The sequence below is a fragment of the Bufo bufo genome, chromosome 5 (genome assembly GCF_905171765.1).
Source record: "Bufo bufo chromosome 5, aBufBuf1.1, whole genome shotgun sequence".
Lineage (NCBI taxonomy): Eukaryota > Metazoa > Chordata > Amphibia > Anura > Bufonidae > Bufo > Bufo bufo.
The window spans coordinates 52,420,328-52,435,823 of NC_053393.1; the positions used below are offsets into that span (position 1 = coordinate 52,420,328).

The 15,496-nt window shown below is 45.2% G+C and overlaps 1 protein-coding gene across 1 annotated transcript in view; it reads right to left on the reverse strand.

The window, feature by feature from the left end:
- The window catches only part of RSPO2 (R-spondin 2), a 151,465-nt gene that overhangs the window by 56,492 nt on the left and 79,477 nt on the right, over positions 1-15,496 (reverse strand). The window contains exon 2 of the mRNA XM_040433837.1: positions 3,367-3,555. Within this exon, the coding sequence (XP_040289771.1) occupies positions 3,367-3,555 (189 nt within the window). The remainder of the gene's footprint in view (positions 1-3,366; positions 3,556-15,496) is intronic.

Here is a 15,496-nt window from a genome sequence, read left to right on the forward strand (position 1 = left end):
TAGTCTGGACCTCCTCCTATGACAGCGGCCTGGTTGCGTAATCTGAACCTCCCCCCTATAACAGCAGTCTGGCTGTGTAGTCTAGAGCTCCCCGTATGACAGCAGTCTGGCTGTGTAGTCTGGAGCTCCCCCCTATAACTGCAGTCTGGCTTTGTAATCTGAACCTCCCCCATATAACAGCAGTCTGGCTGTGTAGTCTAGAGCTCCCTCTATAACAGTAGTCTGGAGCTCCCCCTATTTTAGACTCAGCTTTTTTGGTATAGGTTTGTTTGCTCCCTCTATAACAGCAGTCTGGATGTGTAGTCTGGACCTTCCCCCATAACAGCAGTCTGGCTGTGTTGTCTGGAACTCCCCGTATGACAGCAGTCTGGCTGTGTAGTCTAGAGCTCCCCCTATAACAGCAGTCTAGCTATGTAGTCTAGAGCTCCCCCTATAACAGCAGTCTAGCTGTGTAGTCTAGAGCTCCCCCTATAAACAGCAGTCTAGCTGTGTAGTCTGGAGCTCCCCCTATAACAGCAGTCTGGCTGTGTAGTCTGGACCTCCCCCTATAACAGCAGTCTAGCTGTGTAGTCTAGAGCTCCCCCTATAACAGCAGTCTTGCTGTGTAGTCTGGACCTCCCCCTATAACAGCAGTCTCGACCTCCCCCTATAACAGCAGTCTGGACCTCCCCCCTATAACAGCAGTCTGGACCTCCCCCCTATAACAGCAGTCTGGACCTCCCCCCTATAACAGCAGTCTGGCTGTGTAGTCTGGACCTCCCCCTATAACAGCAGTCTGGCTGTGTAGTCTGGACCTCCCCCTATAACAGCAGTCTGGCTGTGTAGTCTGGACCTCCCCCTATAACAGCAGTCTGGCTGTGTAGTCTGGACCTCCCCCTATAACAGCAGTCTGGAGCTTCCCGTATTTTAGACTCAGCTTTTTTGGTATAGGTTTGTTTGCTCCCTCTATAACAGCAGTCTGGATGTGTAGCCTAACAGAACCCTCTTGATCTTGACCAAGCTGAGCTGAGACCAGTAAATGGAGAGCAGTGAGGACTGAACCAGTATTGGAACAGCAACGGTGCGTGGTAAGGGTCAGTATGGCCTACTTTTAACCCTTTGTGGCCCTCTGTGGCCTCCTTCTCTGTGGAAACCTCCTTTAAAGTCTTTGGGAATGAAGAGGGAGGGGAAAGGGGGAAGAGCAGTTGGCCAGGTCATCAATCTGAAAGTCCTTTTCTTCTATGCAAAAAAAAAATCCAGCAATTAATGCTTGGAATTTAAAATACTAAATTTACAGAATTTCAAAAACAGAGGCGGGTACCTTTAGAGCGGTTTCCAGGTAATTTTTTTTTTTTATCTAACGTCTGCAGCCTGCCTCCTGGAACAGAAGATTCATACTTACCCCTGGTCCCCAGAGTTTTTACATCCGATGCTGCATGGGCATGCTGAGGTGATGCCAAATTTACTAATTACTCAGAAAACACTGCAATGCATTTCGTATGAGATGTATCGGCAGTTTAATATTTTTTACGGATGGGATTGATGGTGGAAAGTTATTCTTGACCACATCAAACAAGCATGACACGTATTGCTTGCTGCTGCTTCTCGCACGAGGAGGAGGACAGGGGTCTATTAAGAAGCCATAATGCATAATGATTGTTTTGTTTGATGAGCATCATAGATTCATCTTCAAGATACAGTCAGAAAAAGGGAGCGACAGCCTCTTTGGAAAGTTATTATACAGTTGTTACTCTGTATTAGGTCTGCAGATCATGTGAGCAACTTTCCTTTTCGGCTTCTGGGAAAGATTCCTTGCATCATAGGTTCTTTATGTTGTATGATGTATTAAGGAGGGCCTTAAGCAAAGGATCAAAACAATTTACCAACTGACAACCCATTGACTAAATGGTTTTTACATCAGCTCATTCACAATCATGGGCGAGATGTCCTCACAATTCCTATAGGATCCCACCATCAATGCACTGCTGTATGCATTATTAAATTATTTTGCAGGTCACAATCTGAAGCTACACCCTCGCCCTACAGTTATTTTCCCTTCATCAATCAAAAATAAAATAAAAAATAAAATACAAAATGTCATGTTGATCCTATAGATCCAAGGTTAGATTAAGGATGGTGCAGGCCCCAGGGTAAAAATTTTGGTGAGGGAGTCTAGCCTTTTCTTTGGATCTCATGCACCTCGTTGGAGCGGTGATGCAGTTCCCTGCATGGTAGGTAGCCTAAGGCCCCTTGGAGACGAGCGTGAGCGGATTAGGCCCGGATGCATTCAGTGAAAACCTCCTTTATTGACTACAGAGGTCACAATAGCGCTTGCAGCCGTTCGTAAGTGTTTACACTCGTGTATATGGTGTAAGCCAGGCATGCCCAACCTGCGGCCCTCCAGCTGTTGCAAAACTACAACTCGGAGCATGCCCGAAAAGCCTGCAGCTATCAGTCTACAGCAGGACATTGTGGGAGTTGTAGTTTTACAACAGCTGGAGGGCCGCAGGTTGAGCATGCCTGGTGTAAGCAATCAAAGGATTGCATGTTAGAGCCCCTTAGGGGGACTAAAAATTCTAGTAATGCCTCATTCACACATCAGTGATTTCCATCAGCCAAAACCAGGGTTGGAGCCTCCACAGACTTAGGCCTCATGCACACGACAATGCCGTTTTTTGCGGTCCGCAAACCGCGAATCTGCAAAAAACGGAAGCCGTCCGTGTGCCTTCCGCAATTTGCGGAGCGCAACGGGCGGCCCATTGTAGAAATGCCTATTCTTGTCTGCAAAACGGACAAGAATAGAACATGCTATATTTTTTTTGTGGGGCCACGGAACGGAGCAAAGGATGCGGACAGCACACGGAGTGCTGTCCGCATCTTTTGCGGCCCCATTGAAGTGAATGGGTCCGCACCCGAGCCGCAAAAACTGCATGAGGCCTTAAGGTATAAGGGAAAGATCTGCACCTGTTCTGTGTTTAGAGCTGCACCTGGTTATGGCTCAAAATCCGCGCTGCAGGTCAATTTCTTAAAATCTCGTCCATTTTGCTGGATCTGTAACAATGCTGTGGATGCGCTACATAAAATTACGAGACGACAAATTCACAGTGTTTCCGCACATGTGAACATGCCCTTATACTAGCTACATGAGACTTTCCCTTTAATCATAACAGTATAGCTTCATACAATTGGGGTGTGAGGATAGATAGATAGATAGATAGATAGATAGATAGATAGATAGATAGATAGATAGATAGATAGATAGATAGATAGATAGATAGATAGATATATCTTTACCGGTAGACCTCCATGCCTCAGGACAATTACTTTTGGTCAGACAGTGCAGAGAACGTCAGATCAAAATGAAACGCATGCAGTAAATCCACTTACTTGAACATCTGTTCATGTCAGGTGCTCTCAGTCCATAGTATCCAGGAGGACAGGAATGCAAACACTCTCCGTACTGCCTCATCCCTTCTCTCCGCAGAAAGAAAAACAGTTTTGGTTGGCAGCGGATACACCCATTGTCTTTCGAGCACGACAGACAACCTTTGCATGTTGGGCTAGTTCCATAACTGGCTGTAAAATAAAATGTGCACAGTCAGTTTAGAAGACCAGAGCAGGAGGAAGAGCATGAACAGCAGTGGTACCTCGCCGATGGATGGGCGGCAATAGTCTCATTTCTTACTGCACATACTGTATACTGGTTCTCAACAAATTGAACTTGACCCAAATTTTGCAAAAATTAGAGTTGCATCCCAATCCAAATTAGAGATTAAGAGAGAAGGTGGTGGGCATAAAATAAAATTTAAAAAAAAAAAGTGAGGGACAGGAGGAAAAAAATGACTCCTTTGAGATCTCAAAGTGTCACACAAATTTTCAGGCAAATTGGAGCACTTTAGATTAAAGGGGTTTCCAGGCTCCTGATATTGATGACCCATCTTCAGAATAGGTTTAATAATGAGTGAGGGCCAACAACCCGCACTCCCACCGATCAGCTGTTTCTGCAGCTTCCAGCCCTGGAACTAGCACTTTAAATGGAACAGGACGCACAGCTCCGTTCAAAGTGTAGTGGCCGTGCTAGGTTACTGCAGCTCAGACCTCATTCACTTCAGTGGGAGATGAGCTGCACTACCCAACATGGCCACTATACTTGGAACGGAGCTGTGCTTCCCACTCAATTCAAGAGCTAGTTCCAGCCCTGAAGGGTGCAGAGAACAGCCGATCGGTGGTAGGATGTCGGACCCTCATTGGTTGGATGTTTATGACCTATCTTGAGGATAGTTCATCAACATGAGGAGTCTTGAAAACCTTTTTAAGGGCTCATGCACACGAGCGTAATGCCTCAGTTACAGATTGTAAATGGCCGGTCCGAAATATATGGGCAATGGCCGTGGTACGGATGTGCACCCATCGACTTGAATGGGTCAGCGATCAGCCAGATACCACCAAAGATAGAACATCTCCTATTTTTTTTTTTTTGCAGGCGAAGGCACGGATGGGAAGCCCACGGAAGCTCTACAAAGGGCTTCCATAGGATTTGGGGTCTGTGCTTCTGCACCGCAAAAGAGGACATGTCTTATCTTTTGCGATAACTTGCAAATCATGTTGCGAATCATGGACCCATTCAAGTCAATGAGTCCGCATTCGCAAATGGAATGCACACAACCAGTGCCCATGCATTGTGGACCGCTTAGGGCTCGGCACTTAGCCACTCATGTGCATGAGCCCTAAGGTAGATATCGGTCAGTGATCAGCGGCACCATTAGGATACCTGCACAGTATGCAGAAAATCTGTATTAAATCGACACCAAAACTGCATAAAGAACCACATATAACTCTGCAGTATTTATTGCGGTTTTGATGCGTTTACCCTGTTTTTATTGCGGATTTTGTTTATGTGAACCCCATTGAAGTCTGTGGGGAAAACTACTATATCTAAGGTGCGGAATCACACAAACAATTGACATCGCACAAACCAAATCCACACAGCAGGTCAGTTTCCGCATGGAAAATAGATGCAAAGAGCATATGAGATTTGTCAGATCAATAACTTTGCTGGTATTGTACAATGCTGTGGCTTTTCCACACAAAAATCAGGTCGGAAAAAATACATCTAATCTGCATTGTGTGCAGTTACCCTCAGGCCTCGTTCACACGAGCGATATGGATTTCTCAGGATTCAGTTTTGTCTGTGACTGCGTTCAGTGTTTCAGTTTTTCCGCGCAGGTGCAATCAGTTTTTGATGCGTTTTTCATGTACTTGAAAAAAAAAAAACTAAAAACTAAAACTGAAGCATAACAACCTACATCTCCTATTAACCATCAGTAAAAAACACAATGCATCCGGATGCAATGCGTTTTTTCACTGAAGCCCCATTCACTTCTATGGAGCCGGAGCTGCGTGAAAAACAAAGAATATAGAACATACTGCGATTTTTCCTGAACGCAGAAATGATGCACAGACCTTTTGAAATAAATGGGTCAGGATTCAGTCCGGATGCTATGAGTTTGCTTTACGCATCGCACCCTGGCGGAAAACTCGCTCGTGTGAAAGAGGCCTTATAAATCTTGTGTTTGTAGTAACATTAGATCCTGATAACTGTCCTGAAATGCTGATCCGTTTTTTTTGCGGATAAGATGCAGACCCATTCACTTCTATGGGGCCCTTTCTTCCGTTCCACGGCTCCGCAAAACAAATAAAAAACATGTCCTGTACTTTTCAGCGAAAATCAGGACATGGCCCCATTGAAGTCTATGGGTCTGCAAAAATGCGGAATGCAATCAGTCTTTATGCGGACAGGCTCAACTGTCCGCATAAAAACGGATCCGCATTTATGTCTGTGCCGTCTGAATGAGCCCTTAGTAGCCTATCCTAGCCATATGCTGCCAATGTCTGATGCTACAACCCCACTAAGCCTTCACGTTCAGAAGAACTAGCCAAGCACACTTGCTCAAGTTTTCTCTGCAGTGAATGGAGAGGATGCCACCATGGGCAGACTGGCCATAGACCCTACAGATAAATTTACCCAGAGGGCTGATGCCAAGGGGGCCACCCAAGCCCTCCTCTTCGCCACCAGCCAATTACACAAAGATGTGATGCTCTCAGCAGTAATTCATGTATTTTGTGCTGCACTATGGTATTTGGCTCTGCTGGGGCGGTATTTTGTTCTGCACTGTGGTATTGCTGGCCCCGCCTACTTCTGTTGCCCTCCTTCTGCCTACAACATGGGGCCACTTTAGTTTTTTTCCAGGGCCACTTCCCTGTTCGTCCCTGAATGTCACTGTGCACTCTACTTCACTTCAGAGGCCCCACTCTGGAGATAAAACCAGGTCCCAGAGGTGATACTTGCACCTATCTGACACTTATGGAATATCCTAGTGATATGCCGTAATTGTTAAGATTGGACAACCCCTTTAAGAGGCCTGCATCTTAAGCTTCTTTCTCCAGCACAGACTGGCAAATGGAAAGACCAGTCTTAATACATCCCCCCTCCGCCCCCTATACGTACCCGTTTTGTCTAGAGCGTTCCATCAATGAAAATCACATTGGGCCTCATTTATCAAAACTGTCTGAAAGTAATTGTTGCTCCTAGCAACCAGTCAGAGAAATGAAAGCAGAGTTCTGACTGGTTGCTAAGGGCAACAAAGATAGCCTTATGCTTTTATTGCATTTTTGAGGGGTTTTACAGTTTTTTGGAGCATTTTTATACATTTTTAGGCAAAATACACCAGTCCCAGATGTTGTATGGGAGTCTATGGGAAATATTAAATGCAGGATAAGCAGGCATTTTTTGTAGTGATGTTTTTTTTTTCAAATTGCAGCATGTTCTAGGTCTGATGTTTTTTTTCCCTCATTGCCTGTTTTTCTCTCATAGACCTCCACTATTTTTATTTTTTTCTTAAGCCACAAAAAAAACGTTTTTTTTACCAATGCTTTTTTTCCTCATACAGCTCCATACAGAAAGTGACATTAGGGGCACATATCTATAGTTACCAACAGTCCAGAATTTTTAGAGTTTGTCCTTAATTTTGGCAAAAATCAGACTGTCCCTGTCTGAAAATGGGTGTGGCCTGTTCTGCAAACCCTTCCCATAAGTCCATGGCCAATGCGGCGTTTAGACCATTCCTGAGGCAGGGCTTACTCGTCCTCAATTTACCTCCTTCTTAAAGGGCACCTGTCATGTTGAACATGGTGTCTGGGCTGCAGGTTATAGAGCAGGAGGAGCGGAGCAGATTGATGTATAGTTTTATGGGAAAAGATTCTGTAAAACGTGTCATTTATACAATTATATACCTGCTCATCCTGGGCTTTGTAGTCCAGGAGGCGGTCCTATCAGTGACTGACAGCTATCTGTGTATAAACAGTCATAGAGGGAAGGATGTCAAAAAAACACTACCAGACAAACGCTGATCCTTGCAGGTGTTTTTTGTTTTTGTTTTTTACTCCCAAAAAAACGCCTGGATCAAAACAGTGTGTGAAGGAACCCTTGCTGTTAGACAGTTTTGATAAATGAGGCCTAAAGGGTTTTCCTATAGTCTGTGCCTGGAAATGGATTCCTGAGCTTCGCGTTTTTTGTAGACGACCAACGGAAATCTCTGACTAACACAAATAGTTGGAAAACCTCCTCATCGTCATCATGAGAAAGAAAAGCATTGTGAGAAGAAAAATGTCCTGTCAGTCAGAAGTCATCCTGCCCGCTGTTTATGTGCATGTAGCCTGTAGGGATTACAGACCGCTGCACAGTGTCAGGAGGCTGCCCGGTGGCCTTTGATGTCAAGTGCTACTAGTGAGCTCAGCCCAGCCTACTGAGGAACGACAGGGACACAGGAGGATTACTCCACACATCAGGCTTCAGCACAGACCTCTCTATTCTGACATATCACGTAAACTGCGTTCTAGATTTAGCAGAGCCAAAATTGTGATCTCACTCCTCAGGATAGGGGTCCGACACCCTGCACCCCCACTAATCAGCTGTTCTGCAGTAGCTCCTGGTTGGAGCAAGTTATTGCCAGGCCTCTCCAATTCAATTTTATAGGAGCAGTGGTGCAGTACGCCGGTCTGTCCTTTCAGGGGCGGACTGGGAACTTAAAGTGGCTCTAGTAAAAAAAAATTAAGTGGCCCCATTTTTTGTCAGGTCCAAATTGAAAGAATACGAGTAGGCGGAGCCATCAATAGCATGTTGCGGCACATGGTACCACCCCTGCAGAGCCAAATACCGCCGTGCATCACAAAACAGGGCTGTGTAGTTATGGCACCAGACTTGCTACAGAACAGCTGATCGTGGGGTTTGGGGCATAGGAACTCCGATCAGAGGATAGACCATAACGTGTAACGAGTTTGACAACCTCTGTCATATTTTCATATTATAGTAAATAACATATCAGGATGAACGAATGGGAAGCGCACCAAGTCAGTATTTTCAGCAGTCCCCAGTCGTGCACTCCTTCCAGCTCGTCTGTCCCACAGGTTGATTTTAATTAGTGTTAGTATTTAGCTTGGCCTGCTCCCCCCCCCACTCACTGAAGCCATACGGCACCAGGAGAGAGATAGTGTGTGGACTCTCATTGCAGTCCTTGGTGACCATGTGGCGCCAGGGGTGGTGTGGAGTGGGCCCGGCGTGCATGCTGGTAACTGCTTTCCCTGGATATAATGGAGGCCATTTTGGCACCGAAAATGACGGAAATTCAGGCGGATCCAGCATGCATGTGGAACCTGCACTTTCTGAATTTTATGATAGCCGATATGGCACATAACAGGTATATTTAGTGTTCGGAACCCGTCTAACTAGAGATTGCCTTGACGTTCGGCAGACGGGCTCAAATAATTTTGTACAAAACGATTTGCCAAGTATCTCTAACTTATTAGTTCAGCATTTGCTATTATGATGCAATTTTGTACCTTATTTGATCTGCAGTGAGCTGTTGCATTGCTTGTTTTGTTTGGCAGTCTTGTTCTCAGCCATAGCAACGTGCCCCTGCGCTTTGGGATGTGCTGACCAAGCGGCTGCCTTAGGGCGCACCCTGGGGGAGGGCGGAAAAATGAACCACACGCCCCAGCCCACGTGCGCAGTACGGCCCCGGCCCTCACTCAGAGCGGCACGGGCCCTGCAGCATGGCAACACGGTCACGGGGTCAGGCCAGGGGCGTGTGACTGGCGAGTGGCGCAGCGGCGGCGGGCAGCATCACAGCCAGATTGCCGTAGCAGCAGGACGGGTGGGTAGGTCATCACTGATGAGCGCACTAACGCCAGAGCGTACTGCATAAATGTGTTTTAAAAAAATTACTACACAAACAACAATCATAAATGAGGGGGGGTGATGGTGACCGTGACATGATGGGAGGGGGGACAATGCCTGTAGTCTGTGACATGGGGATGATGGGGCCAGGGCCGGCCGGGGGGGGGGGGGAATTATGTGCCATGGGGATGGGGGGGGGGATGTGACATGAAGGGGGTGATGTGACATGGTTTGGAGGGGGAGAAATGTGACATGGATGGAGGGGGAGAAATGTGACATGGGGGGGAAATGTGACATGGGGGGCTGATATTAGGGAATGATGGCTTACACGGGGGGCTGATCTACGGTCTGATTAACATTGGGGGGCTGATTGCTGGTCTGACCTGAGGTGTAATAGAAAATATTTTTTTCTTATTATCCTCCTCTAAAACCTAGGTGCGAAAAATACGGTCCTCAAACCAGCGAGAGTCTGAAGCAGAGAGAAGATACCAGGACCACACAGAGGAGAAGCCAGCTGCTGCAGACGGGACCAGGGCCAGGTGAGCTACGAGGGGGGGGGGGGGTGTCCTCCTGCGTGCATTCTGTATTTTTATCACACCCATCAATTGCAAGGGCTGTTAGCATCTGAAAGTATGAACAAGAATAGGACTTGCTCTGTAATTTGCAGAACAGTTGGAAAAATTGCGGGTCTCAAAGATATCTCTAGAATGGAGCTCTCAAAGTTCAGGAAACAGCAGGAAAGCATACTGCGCATGCGTGGCTGCCCTTCATTTATTTCTATGGAAGTGTCAAAAATAGCCAAGCGGCATGCTCACCTATTTTCTGAAATGAATGGAGAGTGCACTGAGCAAGAGCGGCCACCGCTCCATTCGCTTGTATGGAACAGCTGGAAATCACCAAGCCAGCACGCTATTTTCATAAGTCCGATAGAAATGAATGGAGGGTGGCCGCGCATTAGCAGTGCTCTCCCATTCTCTTTGGGAGCATCTTTCTTTATATAAAACGGGCTTAGTTGCCCATAGCAACCTATCAGATTCCATCTTCATTTGGAAAATGAAAGTATCAATCTGATTGGTTGCTATGGGCAACTAAACCAGTTTTTCTTTATACCAGTTTTAATAAATCTCCCTCAATGTGTACCTACCCCAACACTGTCTTTGTTGGCCCTAGCAACCAATCAGTGCTTCGTTTTCATGTTGTAAACTGCTTTGGAAAACTGAAAGCTGTCTTCTGATTGGTTGCCAGGGGCAACACACACAGTCCTACTGTTTGATAGTCTTGAAAAATGAGGCCTAGTTAAGGGAGCCATCCCCCATGACACAACTATCCACAATCCCAGTTGTACGTACACATTTCCCCCATTTCCAGTAGATATTGGGTAAAAACGTAAACAAAAAGCTCTGGGAATTGAGTTCTACGTTCTACATTTCCATAAGCCCATTATAATGACATCATGTATTTAATCCAGGACAGAAATCCATTTGAGGAGATACAGTTTCCCTCTGAATCTCCATACCAGCACACGTATTGATTTTCACTCCTGTTTTAAACAGTTTTTTGCTTTCTGTCCTTGCGCGATCAAAGCAGACGAGATCACGTGAAATCATCTAAATATGATTCGAATGTATTAAATCCCTTACAGGCGGAGAGGTTTGTGTGTGTAGAACATATAATTAGATGTAGTAGAGCTGAATTTACTGTTCATCTTCTCAGTACGCCTTGATAACACCCTGCGGAGATCCTGTATAGTGGGACACGGAGTGGCTGAGGTTCTGTATTATGGCCTCCTATAGGCATCATACTCATAGTTGCCAACTGTCCCGAATTTGCAAGGACTGTCCCGAATTTTCAGTGGCGGTCCTGGCAAATCTTGGCAGGCGCAATTGGTTGGGTGGGTGCTGGGCATTCCCAAGGGTGGAGCTTACCTGGCCCAAATTTACCAACTAAAATGTTGGCAAATATAAAGGATGGCATGCATTATCTAGGGGGGAAAACCTCTGTAATAGGGTATGCAATGATTTCAACTTGTGGGCAAAAAAACCCCCTCCATATTTAGACCCCACAACCACAACAGTGTCTGCTTTGCAGTCCGCAAAATACTGATGCGGCCCATGTCCCGTCTGCATTTTTCTTTTTGTGGTCCCTCGGCTATTTCCCATAGAAGTGAATGGGAGCAGGGGCCAGTCATGTGGGGTGCGCTCCCATTCACTTCTATGGGGAGAGAGCTTGGTGGTGGCCAGACCGGAGTCCTCTAGCCACCACTATGCTACTCCAGATATAGGTGCGGGTCCCAGCGGTGGGACCCGCACCTATAAGACAATGGGGACATATCCTAGCCATGGCGCTGACTCTTCAAACATATGACTGGTGGATCTGCTGGGAGTCAGACCCCCAACAATCTAATACTGATACGACCTATCCTGAGGATAGGTCATCAATATCGAACTCCCAGAAAGCCTCTCTAATGGAAGTTGTGCTATTAACATAATTGACTATGCTGTATAAATATAAGCTGCCCTTGAAACTACCAGGGTCATAAAAACAATAAAACATGGGGTACTGTAAATGCATTTTGTTGCATTCCCTCCTTTACAACACTTAAAAAGCCATAAAACAGATGTCATTGTCAATTAATTGCTTCTCCATTTTTTCTAAATATTGTCTTGACTAGTCCACTTCAAAAACATCCATCTGCCACATGTAGTTGGCAAGAAAAATACAATTCTTCAAGTAAGGGAACGGAATAAAGAAAGCCTGACAATGGTACTGCATATCAAAGTGGCCTCAGAACACAGTGGGAATCAAAGGTGGAGAAGACACAAGATGCCAGCCATCTGCCTGTGAATAGCCTCTCCAGCAAGGACCATGTTATCACAAGCAACTTCAATAATGCTTTTCAGGTCAGCAACGTCTTCGCGAATAGCAAAGACCATCAGGACAATGGGAAGGCGGTGGGTAGTAAAATATGGTTTCATATCCAACAGAGTTGTTTGGGGGTCTTACGAGCAAATCTATATGGAAGTAGACAAGAGATGTACTCAAAAGACCGCCACACCTTAAATTGGATTATCAGTTCTCTTATATCTTGTGTATAGGCTTCTTCTTTGCGAAGACCATCCACGTAGGAGACCATTTTTGTGAAAATTTAGGTGGTTCTCCCAGAGAGCTTTCACTGTATATTCCTAGCCAAATTAAAAACAAGAGACTTTGAAAATGTAACCCCAACCCTGGGTTTTCAAATGTGATTTTTTATATATATTAATAAAAAATATATATCGCTGTAGGATAGAGCGCTCTATCCTACAGCGATACTACCGCATTCTATCCTGCACTTTACCACTACGTCTCCCTTCCAATAGCGGCATAAGTCTGAAGAAGGCCATCCAGCCGAAATGTTACACTAAAAGCCGCAGTAACCCGAAAATAATAAAATAATAAATTTTTCTATATCATACGCTGGAGTCTTTGTATTACTGATAATTGGGGCGGGAACCCTACTCCAAGCACAAGCCACAGAGTGCGACAAGGTTCCTATAATATATATATATATTATTTTTTTTAAATATAATATTTTGGTTGTGTTCCTTCATTTCATTCTTTATTCTTGTTACTACGTAAAAGGGTTTTCCCGAAGTTTAATACTCACGGCCTATCCTGAGGATAGTCCATCAGTATCAGATCGGCGGGTGTCCGACTCCCGACACTCCCATCGATCACCTATTTGAAGGCCCTAGGCCAGTGACATCACATTCATCTGTCACATGGCCAAGGCGCAGCTCAGCACCATTTAAGTGAATGGTCCTGGGCTGCAATACCAAGCACAGCCACTTGATAAAGGGTCTTGATAAATGACCCTCTAAGTGCTCAGCCTTAGGCTCCATCCTGCATAGAGCTTTACAGAGACATTAGGATTCCCTGCGACTCAGTTATAGAACATGAAAAACATTTTTCACATTCTGTTTCTGTTGGATTCAAACCGTATACAAACAGAAAAAAAAAACTGTGTGCCTCTGTATGAAATTTGGGTCAGGGGTGCAACTATGGGGATGCAGAGATTTCAGTTGCATGTATGCCTTGGTTCCTGAGGTCGCCCAAGGGCCCCTTTTCCACATAAGTCACGAATGTTGTCATTAATGGCACATGATATGTGGGGGGACTTGTTCCGTTTTGTCACCCAGGAGTTTCCAGTAATGCCTCCGATTGGGCCCCAAAAGGAGCTTATGGCTGCAACTCTGAGGTTGCGGAGATCCATAATACATCCATGTGCATATGGAACTTAGATTATGAGCCCCATACGGAACAATCATCTATTTGCCAGTGTCTATGGATGTGATAGCTCCAAGGAGGGCAAGAGCCATATACCCTCCATATACAGCAGCCTGTACAAACACATGTAGATTTTGGCCCACTCAAATATTTGGAAGCACCTGCCCACTTTAAACCCCCCATAAAGAGCCTATACACCGTTTGATGATCATAGCCATCTACATGGTTTATTCCAGGTACAGTTCATTCTAGAAAATAGATTCCATGTTCACATAAAGCTTTAAGCATGACTTCTCTCCTTCCCAGAAGACTACACCGCTCCCGGCCAAGACACAGAATTAATCCAGACCCATGTCAACAGAGCATGTGATTGCAAATTAACAGATGCAAGGATGCTTCCCCTTCATGTGTGGGATTTAACACTATAGTGACAGCTGCGGTAACAGAGGCTCCCTCCATGCCGAGCTCTCCGTGTTTACATAGCGCTACATTTACCTCTTAACCTGGGAGCCCAGTAGGTCTTGGAAGACTCCATGGGATTACTATATATACAGTTAAGAAGATTTATCAGTGCGCCGCAGCTTTAAAACTGGAGTTCGAGCATCTGGAAAACTCTGACTTGCAACCCATTTCCAGGGCTGGAAATCTCTACATTTTTCATTATATTCTTCAGTGAATTTTCAAGACAAGTCATTTGGGTCCATCTTTAAATTGGGCAGTGCCTCCTTGCACCAAAAGTACAAGTTTATTGTATTGTTCTAGAAATTAATCTGTAAATACTTTTATCTAGTACCTGATAGGAGTTACAGCCCATATCTGAAAATGATCCTAAAACAATAGACATGAATGCATTTCCCAAAAGTCGTTTCGGGTCTGATCCGGTCAAATCAGATTTGGTTTGAATAAGTTTGGTCTGAATTGAAAGTGTCCTGATTGCCCTGAAAAGTCTGAAAAGTTGCGTATGACACGCTGGGATCTCCTATGACTGTTAGGGATGAGCGAATCGACTTCGAATGTTTCGTACAGTATTAGAATGTATTGGCTCCGATGAGCCGAAGTTATTAATGACTGTTTTTTACAGTAGAAATTAATTTCTAAAGTTATTAGCTGAAGTCTTGCGAGACTTCGCAAAGTAATAATTTTGGCTCATCGGAGCCAATACATTCTAATAAGGTACAGAGCGCTCACTCGGTACAGTATTCTAACTAAGTTTTATGCAAATCCCTAATGACTGTGTCCAAACTCTTTAAAGGGGTTGTCTCACTTCTTCAAATGGCATTAAGGGTCCATTCATACATCCGTAGTGCATTGCGGATCCGCAATACACCCGGCCGGCACCCCCATAGAAATGCCTATTCTTGTCCGCAATTGCAGAGAAGAATAGGACATGCTCTATTTTTTTCCAGAGCTGCGGACCGGAAGATCGGCGGCGCGCTCCGGAAATGCGGATGCGGAGCCGCACCCATTCCGCACAATTGCGGAACGGATGCGGACCACAATTGTGGACCTGTGAATGGAGCCTTATCGTGTAGAGAAGGTTAATACAAGCCACTTACTAATGTATTGTGATTGTCCATATTGCTTCCTTTGGTGGCAGGATTCCTCTTTTTCATCACATTATACAATGCTTGTTTCCATGGTTATGACCACCCTGCAATTCAGCAGCAGTGGTCGTGCTTGCACATTATAGGAAAAAGCACCAGCCTTTGTGAGCTCTCACGGTCCTGGCCACCAGAGAGGCCGGTACTTTTTCCTATAGTGTTCCAGCATGACCACCACTGATGGATTGCAAGGTGGTCGCAACCAAGGAAACGAGAATTGTATAATGTGATGTAAAAATGAATTAAGCGAGCAAATTAAATAATATGGATAATAACAATGTATTAGTAAGTGCCTTGTATGAACTTTCTCTACATGATAAATGCTACTTGCTGAAGTGAGACAATCCCTTTAATGAGAAGACAGCACTAGTAATGACAAAGTGACAGTGACCTATATGCCTACGGGTAAACGGAT